The sequence below is a fragment of the Erythrolamprus reginae genome, chromosome 5 (genome assembly GCF_031021105.1).
Source record: "Erythrolamprus reginae isolate rEryReg1 chromosome 5, rEryReg1.hap1, whole genome shotgun sequence".
Classification (NCBI taxonomy): domain Eukaryota; kingdom Metazoa; phylum Chordata; class Lepidosauria; order Squamata; family Dipsadidae; genus Erythrolamprus; species Erythrolamprus reginae.
The window spans coordinates 85,367,609-85,387,759 of NC_091954.1; the positions used below are offsets into that span (position 1 = coordinate 85,367,609).

Sequence of the window (20,151 nt, forward strand, 5' to 3'; positions counted from 1 at the left end):
TTTGCGCGTGCGCGCGCGGAGCTCTCGGCCGCTCGCGCTCCGGTTTTGACAGCTGCGCGTCGTTCGCTCTCCCTTTCGGGTGGCGCGTGAGGCCCGCTTCGTTCACGGGTATCCCAGCTGGGTTGCTGGTCTGAGGGGGCAGGGAAGAAGAGGTGGGGGAGGAGGAGGAAAAAGGTGGCTTTCTAGAGCGGCCTCTCCGATGACCCTCCGTTTACTGCGTCCCCGGCGCTATGGCTGCTCTATACCAGAGTGCAGACCCATCGGCCTCGGCTTCCCCGAACAAGCTGTTGGCGTTGAAGGATGTCCGTCAGGTGAAGGAGGAGACCACTCTTGACGAGAAGCTGTTCCTGCTGGCTTGTGACAAAGGTGGACCTCTGCTTCTCGCTTTTCCTTTCATTCCCGTTTCCTTTCGACCCGCACAATCCACCAGGAGCGGGCCTTCGTCAGTGAATCCGCCTAGCATCCAAACGGGCAGCGCCTGAAAAGGCCGGAGATCTGGTCCTTGAAAGTACCTAGGATGAGATACCCAATCTGAATAAACAGAATATGATCCAGTAAAAAGGGGGTAGCGCTTGGATTCTGGCCCACTGAGTAACGTACATTCAGTGTAATGAGCAAGACCAATAGCAAAAGGCATCAAAAGTTCCCATCTTTTCTTCACTTCCCTTTTATGGGAATGTGTGTTTGCTAGCTTTGTGATGAAGGGGGCTTGGCTAAAAAGCCCAAAGTTAATTAGATTGTCAAGGCAACCCTAGTACAAGTATAATGTGCCATTTTATTGGCTTTAATTTCAGCTTTTGCTCCTTCTTCTCTATTCCTATATATAAAAGGGGGTAGAAGGTAGTTTTGGGGGAATGCTTGTTTTTAAAAATCAAAAATTTACATACGACCGACTTGCTGAAGAAATTAATAAATATTTTTTAAAAGTCATTACAAATTAAAACCTAAGTTGCTAAAATAGAATTTTGTGTGTTATTGGTTTAGGTGATTATTACATGGTGAAGAAACTTTTAGAAGAGAATAATTCTGGTGAGATGAACATAAATTGTGTGGATGTACTTGGGAGAAATGCTATTACCATAAGTATTGAAAATGAGAATCTTGACATTCTACAGCTTCTGTTGGATTATGGCTGTCAGGTACTACTAATCAGTAAACATTTGAAATTTCTCTTCTTTTTGTTTGTCCTTAGAACACTGTCATTTTGTAATTTACCAATGTATATTTTCTGCATGGTATATTTTCTGCCATGATATTATTTGTGCTTTAATTTTCTTCAGTCTACAGATGCTTTATTGGTGGCCATTGATTCAGAAGTTGTGGGAGCTGTTGATATATTACTTAACCACCGACCAAAGAGATCCAGTAGACCAACAATTGTTGTTAGTATTGCTTTTAATTTTGTGTTTAAGAGCACATCTCATAATGTCAAATCTTCAATAATGGGAAAAGTTTTATTTTGAAAACTTTAGAGAGCAATTGAAAAGTTTTCGATTATATATCTGAAAATGGGCAGATATGTTCATAATTTCTGGTCATTTATTAGCTTTATATACAGGAACTCATGGGCATACATAGCACTCTACTACACACTTCTCTCTACAACAACATATTATTTATATGTTGTATTAGGCAATGAGCTTCCATTGTTGAGGGTGGACTTGAAGCTATTTTACTGATTATTTATAAAGCATAACATTTTTAAAAAGTATTAGTTTAACCATTGTGCATTCTGCTGCTTGAATTATAAGTAATAAAATTGAAGGTTGTCTTAAATTTTCAAATAAACATTGACTTGTATATACAGGTAGTCCTTGATTTACAATAATATATTTAGTAACTGTTCAAAGTTACAAAAGCACTGAATAGAGTGATTTATGACCGTTTTTCACACGACCATTGCAGCATCCCCATGGTCATGTGATCAAAATTTAGACACTTGGCAAGTGAATCAAATTTATTTGACAGTTGTAGTTTTCTGGAATCACGTGATCATGTTTTGTAACCTTCCAACAAGCAAAGACAAGGGGAAATCAAATTTACTTAACAATCATGTTACCAAATTTACTTAACAACTGTAGTGATTCATTCAACAACTGGGGTGAGAAAGTTTGTAAAATGGGGCAATATTCACAAATGTCTCACAGTCACAGAAATATGGAGCCCAATTGTTGTGGTTGTAAGTTAAGGACTACCCCATATACACTCTAAAAGGGAATATTTCTAATTCTAGTTTTTATAAACATTACCAAAAAGATAAGAACTGTTACAGTATTACATTAATAATGTAATTGTAATCTTCAATACATTCCACAAGGCCTTTACTATTACAATTTTTTTTAAATTGGGAGAATCACTAGATGTTACTGTTGAAATTATCACATACATATTTTTTAATTTTAGGTTCTATTGTACAAATGTGTTTCTATAACTGGCTGCTTAAGAAGGAGAAGGAACATACATTGCTCAAAAAGATAAAAGGAACACTTAAACAACACAATATATTGTTATGAGCTGCCCCAAGTCTTCGGAGAGGGGCGGCATACAAATCTAAATAATAATAATAATAATAATAATAATAATAATAATAATAATAATAATAATTATTATTATTATTATTATTATTATTATTATTATTATATAACTCCAAGTAAATCAAACTTTAGTGAAATCAAACTGTCCTCTTAAGAAGCAACAATGATTGACAATCAATTTCACATGCTGTTGTGCACATTCAACTTTGTACAGAACAAAACATTCAATGAGAATATTTCATTCATTCAGATCTAGGCTGTGTTATTTGAGTGTTCCCTTTATTATTTTTTTGAGCAGTATCTAAGAAACATAATTGAGTTTCTTAAGTCTATTACTTAGTATTCTACTCCTAGAAATAAAAGAAATAGCACATGTACTTTAGAACCATGTATGCATTTTTCATTTCAGGAAATAATTCTTCATAGAAAATAATGAACTTAGTTAACGTTTATTAGTCATTTCATCCAGTGTAGTAATTTTGAAATTAAAAATATTTAAGTCCTTAAAATGTAAGTTTTTGGTTTCAAATTAGACGTCTCTTAGATTTCATTTTTGCATTACTAATTCATCAAGCTTAATTTATTTTCTCAGACTTTTGTCTATCTGTTGCAGAAATTAATGGAACGTATTCAGAATCCAGAATATTCAACAACTATGGATGTGGCACCTGTCATTTTAGCTGCTCACCGTAACAACTATGAAATTCTTACAATGCTCTTAAAACAGGATGTGTCATTACCCAAACCTCATGCTGTGGGGTGTGAATGTACATTGTGCACAGCCAAGAACAAAAAAGATAGTTTACGTCACTCCAGGTTACAATAATTACATCTTCATTTGTATCTGCAGTTTTTCTAGCATTTTTAAATATTAATCATAAAGGAGTTTAGTTTATCTTTTAGAATAAAATGAATGATCATGACAAGGATATATTTCATAGAGTATATACACCTTTGCATGAAAAAATGTTAAATTTAATCCCTACCATCTGAGTAGAATTGGGAAAATATTTGGATGATTGCTTATGTAATGAACATAATGGTGTAGCGATCTTACTGCTGGTAAATCAGTTTCCTACTATATCACTACTAATCCTGAAAAGAGACTTTTGTGAACAAGGAACTATTTTTTTTCTTTCACGTTAGTATAAATTGCTAATGTGTAGGCAATTTAAAACAAACTGTTTTACAGACAGATAAAACAGAATTCATTAATGTGGATTAAAACATCAGACCAATACTTGCTTTCACTGCCTTCCTAAAATACAAAACTCAGATATCAATATGATATTAGGTGCAAACTGTACCATATGTGTGCATATCCTATTCCCAAATAGATTGCAGGAGATTCTGTTTGGAGGAGGCAATTCTGAAGCTAGATAATTGGAAGCTTAACCATGTAAGGTTTTACAGTATAGGTCAAAACCAGCATTTTAAATTGTGCTTGGTAATTTATTGGCAACTAGTGCAGCATTAATGTTTCTTAACTATAGTGGTTTTCACCAAGCAGCAGAGTACAGTATTACATTTTGTACCAACTGTAGCTTGTGGGTGGTCTCAAAAGGCAGCCCAAAATGGAAAACATTGCAGTATTCTACTTCATAAATGATAAACAGCATACAGTAGGTCACTATTGCAAAAGCTTCTTTCTCCCCAAAAGGCAATAATTGGCACAGAAACAGAAGCTGGGAATCCCTTTGGCCAAAACCTCAGCATATTTTATTGACCTGCTTTTTCAGGGAGACTGACATTATACCCAGATTCAAATATGAGCTGAAATTAAATCAGATTGTCAAGACAGGAAAAATATCTCTGTTGTGCAAGGAATATTTTGGCACATCTAGTTGCTCAGAACCTCCAATGTAGATACCAACAACATTTTTGTTATCGTCATGAAATTATAATAATATCGCAACTTGATAAAGTTGTTTTGAGTAGGATTAATGGATTTGAATGTTTGGAGAATCTTAATCTAAAGGAATTGTCCTTTGAACAATAATGGATAGTAGTACATCATAATAAAGTCTTTAATTAAATTTGTTATCAGGATTTAAATTAAAACAATCAAAAAACATTCTTTACAGCATGGGCTTTGGAGGATATTCTTTTGCTTACTGATAATGATATATGTCAGATTACTAAAATAGGTTTCATATAAATGATGAGTTGTTATGTTTAATCAAATAAAAACTGTCTCAAGATGTGTTCTTTAACATTGCCACCACAGATTTCGTCTTGATATTTATCGATGTTTGGCTAGTCCTGCCTTAATAATGTTGACAGAAGAGGATCCAATTCTTAGAGCTTTTGAACTTAGTGCAGACTTAAGAGAATTAAGCCTTGTAGAAGTTGAATTCAGGTATGATAATATGTATTACTATTGTAATTTCAGCAACATGACATTGTTAGGTGCAGGCATATCATTGCACCTATTTTTTTCCTCATCATTCCTATCACACTTTTCCTCCCACTTAGGACTGTATGACTGTAACTTGTGGTTTGTATCCTAAGATTTTTTATTAATATTGATCTTTTCTTCATTGCTTCTTTGACCCCTATGACAATATTAAGTGATGTACCAAATGATTCTTGACAAATCTATATTTTATTTTATGTACACTGAGAGCATATGCACCAAGACAAATTCCTTGCATGTCCAATCACACTTGGCCAATAAAGAATTCTATTCTGTTCTGTTCTATCATAAGTGAACTTGACTAATAATACCGTATATGTGCAAGTCATCCATATCTGAGGCGTTTGAACCTGACTCCCCTGGTCCTAGTCCAGCTAATTAACTACTGTACCATCTTTATTTTAAAAAAAGTTTGTCCTTTTTTAGTGACTAAAATAATTTATTTGAACCATTTTGATTTTATCTGATTTCAATTTGGTATCTAATTTTGTTCAGGAAGGACCTTTCTTCTTCTTTGTTCGTATTAGCATTTGATTAGATCTAATTAGTATTGGATTACATTAAATTAGCATTAGAAGTAAGTTTTGTTACTTTGGGTATTTCTTAGAAATGATTATGAAGAACTGGCTCAGCAGTGCAAAACCTTTGCTAAAGATTTGCTTGCTCAGGCACGGAATTCCCGGGAACTTGAAGTTATATTGAATCATACTGCAAGTGATGAACATGTGGATAAACGAGGATTACTAGAAGAGAGAATGAATTTGAGTCGCCTAAAGCTTGCCATTAAGTATAACCAAAAGGAAGTATGTCAGTTTTGATTTATGAAATATTGAATCTTGTTACAAATAGATGGGATAAAATAGATGTGTCTTAGTAAGTTTCCAACGTTTAATAATAATTTGTTTAGTGACCTTATGAAAAAGTACTGAAAAAAGTAATGTAGGATCACAGTCCTCGCACTTAGGACCACTGCAACATCCCTGTGCTCTCATGAGCAAAATGGGCTCTTGACACCGGCCTGTGTTTGTAATGGTGGATTATGTGTTCACCATTTGTGACATTCCCAACCTGCTTCCAACAAGCAAAATCAATGGCGGAACCCACATTCGCTTAATAACTGCATGATTCACTTAACAATGGCCAAAAACCCTTCAAATTGGGCACCACTCAACAATTGTCTTGCTTAGCAATGTAATTTCTGGTCTTAATTATGGTTGGCAGTCAATGATTATGATATAAATATCGGATAGGAATAAGCAGCCTAACACATTTTTTTTCTCTATAAGAGAATAGTCAATTTATTTGTGGAGCAGGATTCTGAAGGGCAAGAGAGAATTAGTGCCATATTAGTACGAGTTCCTTTTCACAGCTCAATAGATTCACTGCTATGGTTCTTACTCATATATCTGATATGGCACAGAGTTTTGAATTTTACTCCATCCAATTTCTGTTGGGTGGCATTATATAATGTAATGGTACTTCAGCTGCTGAAGTTAATTGCCTCTGTAAGGTATTGTGCTGGAGATGACTGGCACTAACGTAAGCAACACTTTCATATTGTTCTTTCTCATGTGATCATTTTTGAAGTTAATTTCTTGTTCAGCAATCTGATGATGATGAAGAAGATATTATTATTATTATTATTATTATTATTATTATTATTATTATTATTATTATTCCTTGCTGAAAGTGAATAACTATTTTTACAATCCTGCTGTTTCTTCTGTTGGATTAAAAGCCATATGTTGCCAGTTTATAAACTTGGCAAGGTTCTAGCACTTTGTGTGCGTTTTTAAAGAGCATTGCTCTGTAAAATGGGAATTCTGTTTCACACATATGATTCTGAGAAAGCACAGCCCAAAGTAATGAATATTATGAGATATGATTGTTATAATAATTAAGATTTTTGTGTGTGTCGGTCTTGTGAGACAACAAACAGCTGGAATCAGCTCCCCCCGGAGATTAGAATTGCCCCCACCCTCCTTGCCTTTTGTAAACTCCTTAAAACCCACCTCTGCCGTCAGGCATGGGGGAATTGAGACATCTCCCCTGGGTCTATACAGTTTATGCATGGTTATGTTTGTGTGTATGTTTTTGCTTTTAATAAGGGTTTTTTTTAGTGACTTTTAAATTATTAGATTTGTTGTATATTGTTTTATTGTTGTTGTGAGCCGCCCTGAGTCTACGGAAAGGGCTGGCATACAAATCTAATAAATAATAATAATAATAATAATAATAATAATAATAATAATAATAATAATAATAATTGTATTATTACATTGCAGGACTTGCCTTCATCATCAGTTCAGCAGTTGGGGCTGAGGATGCCACAGAAATATTTTTTAGTTGTTCTAGTATTAGAAAACATACAATGAGAAAGATTGAGTATCTACTTTAAACATACAATGAAGTTTAATTAACTGATTATATTTAATTATATAGAATTTACATGTTTAAAATGAATTTACCCTCCCGTGCCTTTATGTAGCTAATTATTTCTGCCTACTTTTGTTATTTTAAGCCAAGAATGTAAATCATTCGCTTCTTTAGAAAGTGCTTATTAATGTAAAATACTTTTCTGTTACAGTTTGTTTCTCAATCTAATTGCCAGCAGTTTCTCAATACTGTCTGGTTTGGACAAATGGCTGGTTATCGCCGTAAGCATACATTTAAGAAGATTTTGACAGTCTTGACAGTTGGCATCCTTTGGCCTCTACTATCTTTTTGTTATTTATTGGCACCGAGATCTCAAATAGGCAGAATAATTCATACTCCTTTTATGAAATTTATCATTCATGGAGCGTCTTATTTTACATTTCTGTTATTACTTAATTTGTACTCACTTGTCTACAATGAAGATAAGAAAAACACAATGGGACCAGCATTAGAGAGAATAGACTATCTTCTAATACTGTGGCTCATTGGTAAGTATAAAGAATATGAATCTGTTAAAATTCTGTCAATGAATACATTTTGGATGGCCACCCTATGTGATATATAATTTAATATAATATACAATTTTATAAGAACAATTCTAGGTTGAAGATCAGTGAACTGAATTGAACTTTCTGTTTGCATGATGGCAAAGTTAGAAAAATCTGTATTTTCAGTCACATAGTTAAAATAGAAAGAAGGCAGAATCTAGATAGATGCAGATGGAGTATCTTTATTCTTGTATCTCATCTATGTTTGTAAATGCATTAATTAATCCTTCAAGAACCAGCAATCTGATAAAATAATAGAACCAGCAGTGGAGCAGAAACTACTGTATTTCTCAGTATCACTGCATTTTACGTCTGTGTAAATTATGCAGAATTTTGAAAAGTATATTATCAATTTAATATACTTGAAAAGTATATTAACACTCTCCTCCAAGCATTAAAGCAGCTATGGAACAATGTTCTAAATGGGTACTTTTGTATACCTGGAGACTGCTTCTGCTGAAACTGCCAGCAAAGTAGCTATACATGCATAAATAGTATGTGCAGTCTGAAATAGCCATGCAAATATTCCAAAGGATGTGCATGGTTTCATATGTCACATGAAAAGATAAATTATTTTCTTTGCATTAATCTGCTTTGTAAAATGCTTTTTACTAATACTTTGCACCACTCATTGCTTTTTAAAATAAATGTGCTAACCTTTGGTGTCATTTTCTTTATATCAATAAAATTGCAAATCATAGTTTAGTCCCCTAAAACTGATATAATTCTATGAAATAATAATTGCTTGATGCATTGGTATACTTATTTTCTCTGTGTTGCTGTTTTTACAACCTTATAACCTGGTAACCTTAAAGAAGTAAAAAAAAACTTAAAGAAGTAAAAAAATGTTTTGTGGTTATCTGTTAAGATGAAAAATATCTTCAGACATTTACTATTGAAATATTGAAAGAGAAATACTAGGAAGTGATGTCAATTACAGAAATGCTATTTTTCATGGTAAAATATGAAGAGAACTGTAATCCTTAAACATTACTTCTTTTTAATCATGCTATGACTTTGAAAAAAATATAAATGTACCAAGAAATAAATAAAACCACAAAACTAAAGTACTACAGCATGGAATGGGACAACTTACTGCAGCCAGCTCATGGCCGATTCACTACAAGACAACTCACTGTAGGACAATTCAACAAATACAAAAGTTAAATTAATTTCTTTGAAACTGTGATTAATAATAAAATAAAATCAATCCAGATATACAAGAGTTTTAATATTTGTTATGAAAGCCTGATCACCAATAATAAGAGTATCTGAATGAGACAATTAATATAAAATTGAATTGTCCTATGGTGAGTTGTCTGTGACGAGTTGTTCCGGGGTGAGTTGGCTGCACTAAGTTGATCAAAGCAAGTTGCCCATAGCAAGTTGTCCTAGACCCATTACAGCATGACCCATGGAGCTCTTTATAATGGGCCACATATAATGGTTCAGCTTATTGTCACATTTAACATTCTGGTCTGTAGAAATATTATGCATTTTAAAAACAGGCCAGTGAACAAATGCTGCTGTGCTAATGAAGCTTATTACAAGCTGGTGTGAATTTTTTGTCAAGTTGTTGTGCCACCTACTATTTGCCAGTGGCTAAATAGTTTGTTGTCAGTTGTTTGTACCAGATTTATGTTAGCATGTTTTACAAACACATTGCTCTCAACTTCTGAGTTTTACCTCCTATATAGATATACAGTATTGCAAAAAAAATTAACTGCCTTAAAAGTTGGAAAATAACAAGAGGGGGAGACACCGCTCATATTCTCAACAATTTTGTTTTTTCCTAAAACAATGTTGTAGAATATTTATTATTAAATATAATAATATATTTATAGTGGAAAACTAATTTTTATAAGGTAACTGATTCTTTTATTTGTAATAGTGATCCCTCGTTTTTCTCGGGGGATGCGTTCCAAGACCACCCATTAAAAATGAATTTCCATGAAGTAGAGGAAAGATTTTTTGTATGTATTTAATGAGTATTTGGACTTTTAAAACCCACCCTTCGAATTAAACAGTCATTCTATAATATTTCTCAGTTGGAACTACATGTGATATCCTACCAGTTTGTTTAATAGAGTACAGTAGAAGAATTTTATGAATGTTTAATGGATTTATAATTTTTAATGGATTTAATGGATTTAAGCCCCCTTTGAAAACCCGCGAAGTAGCGAATCCGCGAAAGATGAACCACGAAGTAACGAGGGATTACTGTATACCGAATGTTAAATAGTTCAGGTTTGATACTTTATCATATTTTGTAGTGCTATAATCTGTTTTTTCACTAAAAACTCCTTAGAATGAATAGTTGTTTATTAGAGTGACCTTTAAGTTATTGAAAAGTATACCTAGACAATACTGAGATTGAACACCCTTTTTCTTTTTCTGTTCTAAGGGATGGTATGGTCAGATGTTAAAAGACTTTGGTATGATGGCTTGGAAGACTTTTTAGAAGAATCAAGAAATCAACTTAGTTTTGTCATGAATTCTTTGTATTTGGCAACTTTTGCTCTCAAAGTAGTTGCCCATAATAAGGTAAATAGTCATTCTTATGTTAACATGAGCATTAAGTTGTTGTATTTTTCAACAATTGAAGTCTTAAGGACATTCATTCTTGAGTGAGTTCTGTCTGTATATAGTTAATGCTGCTACAGAAAGTGGACATTTTACTTATATATTTATGTGTTTATTATTTAATTTTATTGGCTGCTCATTTCTATTGAATCTGGGCAAAGCACAAAACTGAAAGAGACATAAAAACAATTAACATGTTAAATTAATGTAAATAACTTTCAGTATTTCTTGTTTGTTTTTGTTATTTGCTAAAATTATTTTTGAAATAACAGGAACAATACAATATTGTTCAAAGATATATGTGGAATTATTATATTAGCTTTCGTAAGTCATGGGTGTTGTGCATATACTGTATTATCAAAATTAATTAGAAATAACCTTCCAAATACTTACTACATGCCAATAGTTTGGCTTTCGTTACTTAAATATAAAGCACACCAAATTTCCTAGTAATAGGATGGATTATGCCTTATGCATTATGCATGTGTATACATACGTGTATACGTACTTCAGCAAGCACTTTGTTGTATAGTAACCTATTAAAAATGAAATGTTTTATGAGAGATACTGTTGAACTATTCATCAGTTATATCTAAAGGAATGATAAGTTTTGTTTAAAAATTCCAGTTCCATGATTTTGCTGAGAGGAAGGATTGGGATGCTTTCCACCCGACACTTGTTGCTGAAGGACTCTTTGCTTTTGCTAATGTTCTCAGTTATCTCCGACTGTTCTTCATGTATACAACAAGCTCTATCCTGGGTCCACTTCAGGTATCTTGTTGCATGGCTATCAACATTGATGCAATAGTAGCATATGACCACCATTGTTATGTTTATTGTAGGTCTCTAGTGCAATTGCTATTAACAGTTTGTTAAAGCTATGATCTCCATCAAACATGTGATACTAAGTTATTTGTGAAACAATATAAATGTTTTATGCCTATTATTTCCAGGATTTCAAGGGGAAGAGGATGGAGGATTGAGAATTAAAGTTATATACTGTAGTTCATAGGTCTAGTGTTCTTGTACTGTATCTCTATTTTAGATAAATTACCTTAAAATTAAGATGTATATACCTTTTAGCAAGAAGAAAGATCAATAAATAGCTAGATTAACTTTTAAGTAAACAATAATATAAATGTATACTTTAAAAAAAAATAACTTCCGCATATCTAGTCTCAAACTTTTTCAATAACAATTTTAGAGAATAGTATATTACATTATAAATATTTGCTATTTTAAATTAATTATTTACTTAGGATACTTTTTTACTTTTTCATCAAAAGAAAATGAAATTAAATATTTCATTCTCTCTTAAAGAAACATGCTGTTTTGTAATTTCATGGAATTTTCTGTTTGTCTTTTAAAAAAAATTGCTATCACTTTATATTAATTTAAGTAATCTCAAATAAAATGTATTTTACAGATTTCAATGGGGCAGATGTTGCAAGATTTTGGGAAATTTCTTGGTATGTTCCTTTTGGTATTGTTCTCATTCACGATTGGGTTGACGCAACTTTATGATAAAGGATTTACTGTCCATGAAGAGAAGGACTGTGCTGGAATTTTTTGTGAGCAGCAAAGCAATGACACATTTCACTCGTAAGTTTCAGTGAACTCTGAGTCGGCATAATTCTGATACTTTGCTTGAACGTTGTGCGATACATGCTAATTATTAGAAGCTGTCTTGATAATAAAATTATTAATCCGCTTACTTTAAATTTTTAGTTGATTCCACAGTATATATAAATTGTCTTTTTTCTAATACAATTGGAAAAATAATACTAAATCTCTACAACCTCCTCTTTCAGTTGTACCTATACTGTGCAATACATTTAAAGATTAGTCATTCATTTTTGAAACAAATATGATTAGCTGTCTCTTAAATACTGAGTGTCCATGCCAGTTTATATATAATTTAGCCATAAATCTGTTCCATCTTATTTTTGTGTTAATCTTAGAACTTTACAATTTTGCATGGATTTATATTAATGTATTTGTATTTATTTCTACCTTTTAACATTTGTTTTTCACTATATATTTACAAATACAGTATATACATATATTGTGAGATAAAATTTGATATATGTAAGCCAATGCAGATTAAAATCTAATTCACATTAGACCATGAAGTTGCAATGAAGTTATTTCAGAGCCACATATATAAAGTTCATTTTTATCCTGAATTATTAATCAAAACACATAATATAGAATGTATAATAGAATATTTAATTCTATTTTCACACTACGTTTCACCCTGATATATACTGTACATATCATGTGCTTCCTCTCTCACACTGGGCTCCTATACTATTTTAGATCTAAACATTCAAGTCAAATAGAGTAACATTCTTATTTTAATCTGGATTTTAAACATCATGGGCAATACAACAAATGTATTCTTTTCTTATGAGTTTTAAGTGTTATCTAATCAAAGCTTTTTTTTTCTGTCCTTAGGTTTATTGGCACCTGCTTTGCTCTGTTTTGGTATATATTCTCCCTTGCACATGTAGCTATATTTGTCACCAGATTTAATTATGGTGAAGAATTGCAGTCTTTTGTGGGTGCTGTTATTGTTGGAACATATAATGTAGTAGTTGTGATTGTTCTTACCAAACTTTTAGTGGCGATGCTTCATAAAAGTTTTCAGTTAATAGCAGTAAGTACTTTTAGTGTTTATTGTTTTAATGCCTTTATAACATCATTTGAAGCCTGAATAATAGTGTCATCTGGCTTAGGATATGGAATTTTCTATTTTTGGTGAATGCATTATAATGCCTAGAAAACACTAATGGGATTCACCTGCCTTCATTAATAAGCTAAATCTTACCTGGGTGGGAGAGAAAAAAAAGTCAAGGTCATGACTGTGTAATTGAAGTCCTTTTATTTTTGTGTGACCCACATTTAAAAGCACATAACATAGAGGTAGCACACAATATTTTGATACAAAACTCTGTTTAATCATAGTTTAGTAAAATATCTGACATCTTTATACATTATATAATTTAGAATCATGAAGATAAGGAATGGAAGTTTGCTCGTGCGAAGCTGTGGCTTAGCTATTTCGATGATAAATGCACACAACCTCCACCTTTGAATATTATTCCTTCTCCCAAAACGATCTGCTACATATTTAACAGTCTCAGTAAATGGATTTCTTCTCTCACATCATCGGGCAAAGTTAAGCGGCAGAACAGTTTAAAGGTAAAGAATGGTTTATATAATCATGCACATTTCTTTTTTATTGTTCCTTCATTACTTTGGAAGATTTATATAACTTGTAACAATCATAGTTCTGTGCAATTTATATTAAATGACCTCTTTCATTTAAGGTCACGGAACAAAAAGCATCCTTTTTCGTAAAAATAACAATGTTTATTTTTATGTGAAAGGACCACCCTTTGCTTGCAGTGCCGCCCTTTTTCGTAAAAATAACAATGTTTATTATTACGTGAAGACCTCCTTTTGAAGGAGCTGGGGAATCCCTCCCACGAAGAGATTCCGGGGGCAGAGCCTTGACATCACTGGCAGGTTGGTAAGGACGCCAAGGTGATTACTTCCTGGATTACATGGAATCCAGGAAGTGATCACCTTGGCGTCCTTAGCAACCTGCCAGTATACATGACATCAAAGCTCCGCCCCCGGAATCTCTTGGTGGGATTCCCCGTTCGGGTTTGGGTTCGGCCGAATTTTGCATAAAGTTCGTCTGAACTTGCCGAACCCGAACACTGTTGGGTTCACCCATCACCACTCATCACTAGTCCCAAGGGATTGGATGGCATAGAAGTCGAATTAAATAAAACAAACAAAATAAATGAATTTCATGTTAAACTGCATTTGTTTTTTCTGCTAGCAAATTATGTTCCGTTTGTAAAACATACTAGCCTGTATCTAAATAATTAAATAAAAATCTGAGGGATTGCCTGTGTCCAACATTTAAGCAGGGTGGGCATGCTCTGGATAATGTTAATTAAAGAATGTCATCTGACAAATTGTGTCTTCTCTGCGAATATTTCCCAGAGATTTATATGATTCTCATTCTTATGATACTGAATACTTATTTAAGATTTGGCTGTTCTGTCTTTGGGACAGAATGATTTGTGATAGTTACAGTAATTGTTTATAGTACTTTTGGCAAGGAAGAATCATTGTTTTGTATCTCAAAAGAGAGGTACTGTATTTTTGTTTTTAAGGCAAGTATATTTTTAACAAGTACAGTACTAGAAAACATCAGTTCTAGCCAGATTACTAATCAGTTATTACCATAGATTGTAAAGTAACTTCCTTATACAGTACTTAGTTTTTAGTATATGTACTTACTAGTATAAGTAAGTAGATGCATACATTGACACATAGATAATTGTCTGATTCTTATGTTTCAGTTATAAGGATATTGTAAAAGTATTTACCCATGCAGATGTGGTCATAAAGGCAGTATGCTTTTGTTTTGTTATGAAAACCAAACCAATTTTGGTTTATTCAAAAACATTTGTTGAACAACCATGATAAAGCAAACTGTTCTGGACTAGGATTCCCCAGGTCACAATCCAACTGACATCCTAAAATAGTCAGATTTCTTATAAACAGAGCAAACTTACAAATTCAAGGCCATATGTTGTTGTGGCATAAAAATGTGCATGCCACACGCATATCAGGGCAGTTTTAAATTGGGACTTCAACACTGAATTGTTATGGCTGGTGGCAGATATTCCTGGGCAAACTTTTAGAAATTATATAAATCCATATTTTGGGCAGGGTCTTTGTTCAAATGCTATGCAGGCAGGTGAAATAGACAGACCAATAGAGGTTTGGTAGCTCTATACAATTTTGGTCATTATTGTACAATATGCATGTTCTATCTGTATATTGCCTAAGTTCAGTAAGCTGGCATTAATTGCAAATATAAATAAATAGGGATAAAATGATTTGTGAGACATAAAGTTCATAGTATGTTTACTATATGCATTAAAAACCAGCCAAATTGGTCAAAACGTTGTCATTAATCCAGAGGAAATGGTTAAATGATAAATCAAAAGTTGCAAGTTATTTTTTTGATGAAACTGCTGATAAGTCTTACAGGGCATCATTTGTGCCTTGCAGTTTATTCATGGAATTTGTGACATTTTGGAGAAGTGTTATTTGGATGATAAACCTTTAATTATGGAGTTTGATTTCTTTGTGATATTTTGAGTATTTCAAGAATTAATATTCAGTTCAAAAATGATTTGCTAAATCAAATTATCTAATTTGTCATTATTTTTTTAAAGGAGTGGAGAAATTTGAAGCAGAAGAGAGATGAAAATTACCAAAAGGTGATGTGTTGTTTAGTCCATCGTTACTTGACTTCCATGAGACAGAGAATGCAAAGTACTGATCAGGCAACAATAGAAAACCTGAATGAACTCAGACAAGATTTATCAAAATTCCGAAATGAAATGAGAGACTTGCTTGGTTTTCGGACATCAAAATATGCCATATTTTATCAAAGAAACTAATTTTCAAACTTTTCTAATGATTCTACTCAGGCATTTACATTTGCAGTGTGTTGGATGGGGAAAGAATCTGGTTCAAAAGCAGTAATTTTATTCATATATTTTTAAAATGCAATGGAAGAACTGTTGCCAGATTCTGTGATGAAACAATAACTGATTATTCTGAATTAATATGAAGCTTTTGATGTATATAATTTCTAAACTGTATAGTCAGCTAAATGGAAATATTTTGTTATATGTCAGATTTGATATTCTATTAGCATATGGGCATTGACTAATTCATGTCTACAATGTTGCACTTTTGAGAATTTGTTTAATTTTTTCCTCTTTCAACTATAAAATGAAGGCACAAATTATTTTTGACATATTAAAAGGTACAACTGTATCCTTCTAAATTAATATTAAGCATCAACCAGTTATGAACATAGTTTTAAAAACTATACTTCTGAAAACTGTCAAATTAGGTTAATATAGTACCATTTTAAAAGAATTATTTTGGAAGGAATAATATTGAAAGGCCATACAGTATTGCCATCCCTATGACATTTTGGTCCTCAAAGACTGATTAATGATACCAAAGAATTTAATACTTTGGAATTGATTTTATTGTTTCATTTTTTTGTAAGATGATGGCTGACTAAAATTTCATAGTGATAATTTGAAGCTGCCATTTTTATCTATATCTTTAGCACCTACTTATATCGCATTTTTTCCAAGATGTGAGTCTTGAAATAATGATTGAAATAATTCCAACATTCTTACTCCTTTAGATAATTCAGCAGAATTAGATGGAAGCATGGTATTTCTGTTGACTGTATTAGTTACTATAAAAATTAATCTTCATTATAAAAGTAATATTGAAATGTTTGAAATATTTTATTCTCTTAAAATATTTATAGTAGTATTGTGGGTCAAGTAAAGTGCAACAAATGTATTTTCATTGAATGCATGCCACATTTAGCCAGATTACTTTCTCCATTTTGCAAAAATACTTTTTGAAGTCATCATTTGTTTAACTCTCATACTTATTTTTAAAATACATTTTATGTTGCAGTGTCTTAATGTATATATGGATGCCCAGTTTATGTTTATTTATTTTGTAAATATATAAATTGATTATTTCCATTAAATTCTCTAAACTATGGATAACAGGTGCTGGTCATCTACATAATTGCTAAAAATATTGGAAATAAATACAACAAAATTTAAATAAATATTTCTCCTGAGGCTTTTTAAGTATATACCCCCAACCATATCATAATAAACAAATCTATTTTTGCACCACATAATTATTGAAAGTGATATGATTATAAAGTTGATTATTCTTTTGAATCTATGTTCCATTTGAATAATAACCTGAACTTATTATCCTCCAAAAGGAGGTGAATTTTTGGATTAGAACTTGAACATTTTTACTTAAGATATACATTATTTTGTACTGAATCATTTATCTTGTCAGTTGAGTGATAAATTTATGAAAAATTTATAAAAATTGCCATTAAAAATTTATTTAAAAAGTAATAGTATTCTTAATGTCTGACCCAATTTTATTCTCAGAAAAATAATTCATTTTATTGTTATGAATATCATAAAAGGTATATATCTTAGAAACAGTGTAATTATAGAAAAACAAAAGTTGTTTTTTGATATTGTTTCCTATTTTTTCTTTCATTTTCTTCCATTTAGTCCACAAATAATAAGATTTCATCAATTAGCAGAAAAATAATGGCAATAAATATATTTAAACATCACATAAATGAATTTAACTTGGTACATAGTTTTCTTTTCCTATTTGGTATTACTTTTAAAAGAGAATTTACGAACAATTTGTTCAGGACCTAATAATCTGAATATATTTTGTTTTCTACTCGCAGAAAGTAAAGTAACAATAAAGTAAAACAACACCTGATAAATAAAAATTATTTATCAAAATTCTTCTTAAAAAGTACAATACTGGAATAAATCACTCAAAAAGCAAAATAAAAGGAAGTCAATCATACTTTACAATACAGTATTGCACAACTTCATTTGATAATTTTGGATTATGGAGCCAACGTCATTGGGATTGATTGTAATCTGCCTTAATACAAAGCTTTTGGCATTGACGTATTTTATTTGAATGTATTATGTGAGGAAGATATTCAAGAATAGCATTTAAAAATAATAGCAAAATATAAAAACATGATACACTAAGAAAGATCTTGCCTAGTACAACATAATATGGTTCATGTTTAAGCATCCTGGAATTTGAAATATTAAGATCCAAAAGTAATGAGCTTTTTGTAAAGATAACATTTAATGTTATCTTTTTGAGCTATAAATTTAACACAATAAAACTAGCATCCAAAATGAATAGGTCAATCACTTGCCAAACCTCAGTAAAATTACCATTGATCAAGCTGGCTCTTTTTAGTCTTATGTATTAGAAACTGTAAGAAAAAGTGTCCTGCAATATCATACTAATCCTATTAGAGATTTTAATGAAGTTCAGGTCCAAAGTATATTTGAATCAGAATCTTCTGATAATTCTACATATAGTTTAGAACCATTCTATAAGCTTGAGCCATGCATATAAGTTTATTATTATTTATAGCATATAATTTTATTACAGTCATAGACCAGCAATAGACACCACTGTTTACAATATATTAAGAAATAGTACTGACATTGTCTATAATTACTGTTAAGAAAATACCTATTCTCAGACCATTAGGTTCACTCCCTAGTTTACGTGAATGGAGAACCAATAAGTATGTGAATAAATACATTTTCCCAAAAATTGTTAGAGATACCTCCAAAATTTGGCCCAAGTTGATAGCTATAATTCTGTAACCAATTTTGTTCTTGTGGACATTGCAGCGACACAGAATTTTGCCACCGCATGCGTGGTAGTCGGGTTTGAGTCCTAGAGGGAAAAAAATTACATAATGGTTTTCTGCCTTCCCTGGCAATCTCTCTAGTAAGGGGAGAATATATACTGACTTATGAACTCTGTACAACTCATAATACAGTAAAACATGTGAGATATCTTCGACTTCTTTACCATATATAAATACCCATTCTGCTATTGCTGTTCTCTTATACCTGCCGTGGAGGAGTGCTGCCTCTAAAAAAAGGTATTATTTGTTTTGGGAAAATCAGATCATTTAGATAAATTGTCGATTCTCACACACCTTTTTGATTCTGCCTTTACTTTGGAGAGGCAACCTATTTAATTCTACTTGGAACTGTCCTTCATTCTATTGATTACTACTTGCTTTGCTTGGTCAAGGCCTAGGTACATTAAGAATATCAGAGAGAGCCCATAAGATCCCAGCTTGTGGTCTATCGCCTGTTTCCAGGGGGAGGGGAAGTTGTTAGTCAGTATTAGTGGGGACAGTCCCTCTGGAAGGAAATACATTTTTAGCCAATGAATGATCATCATCTTCTAGACTCTTATCTGAGTTTGAGGCATGCCTGTCTCAATTCTTAACTGGCCATTTGAAGTACCTTTGGTACAGCTAAGATGATTTACAGGAATTTGGTTTGTATGTTTTCTAGTGAGTCTTTTCTTTGCCAAGATTCCTGTTTGTACCCTATATAGAATTTGTGCCAAAGTTTTGGCCTCAAAAAGTTTTAATGCAGCAGGTACTAATTGACCTCCACCTGTATAAAAGAAATGTTTAATTGCATTTGAGGACCTATTGGCTGCTTGAAATGTATGCTCGAGATGTGCCTTCCATATCCCTTGTGAGTGGAAGACCACCCCAAGGTATGTAAATGTCCTGACCTTCTATTTTCCAAGAGTATTGGCTAGGTCTTTTAGCAAAAACTAAAAAAATTGATTTATCAAAGTTAAAGACCAACTTGTTCTGTCTACAATAGCTAAGGGTTGTCCCAATTGCTCCCCTCAATCCTCTGGGAATTTGTGATGTAATAGCAGCATCGTCAGCATATAGGAGAATTGGAATTTTATGCTGTGCTAGTAGGAGGATATAGACCAGGGTTCTCCATCCTGAAGCAGAGCTAGCATTCACATGGGTTCCTCGACCAATCAGAAGAAGGACTGAGTCAGTTTTTTTTTTTTTTTGCAGAAAGCCAGATCCGCCTTGCCCCACCCAAATTTTACTCAGTCCTTCAACTATAAGGACGTTTTTGGCAAT

At 32.5% G+C, this 20,151-nt stretch overlaps 1 protein-coding gene across 1 annotated transcript; it reads left to right on the forward strand.

Moving 5' to 3' along the window:
- Positions 1–17,293, forward strand: TRPC1 (transient receptor potential cation channel subfamily C member 1). Its single transcript, XM_070754094.1, has 13 exons — positions 1–366; positions 985–1,139; positions 1,281–1,382; positions 3,148–3,350; positions 4,762–4,893; positions 5,558–5,753; positions 7,538–7,874; positions 10,339–10,478; positions 11,145–11,288; positions 11,944–12,119; positions 12,975–13,176; positions 13,527–13,721; positions 15,785–17,293. Exons 1-13 carry the CDS (start codon positions 231–233, stop codon positions 16,010–16,012), a joined length of 2,346 nt encoding a protein of 781 aa, XP_070610195.1. The 5' UTR covers positions 1–230; the 3' UTR covers positions 16,013–17,293.
- The last annotated feature ends 2,858 nt before the right edge of the window (positions 17,294–20,151 follow it).

Coding starts and splice junctions, on each gene's coding strand:
- TRPC1 (XM_070754094.1), top strand. CDS start 231: ATGGCTGCTCTATACCAGAGTGCAGACCCATCGGCCTCGGCTTCCCCG. Junction 1,140..1,280: donor TGTTGGATTATGGCTGTCAG/GTACTACTAATC, acceptor AATTTTCTTCAG/TCTACAGATGCTTTATTGGT. Junction 7,875..10,338: donor TCTAATACTGTGGCTCATTG/GTAAGTATAAAG, acceptor TTCTGTTCTAAG/GGATGGTATGGTCAGATGTT.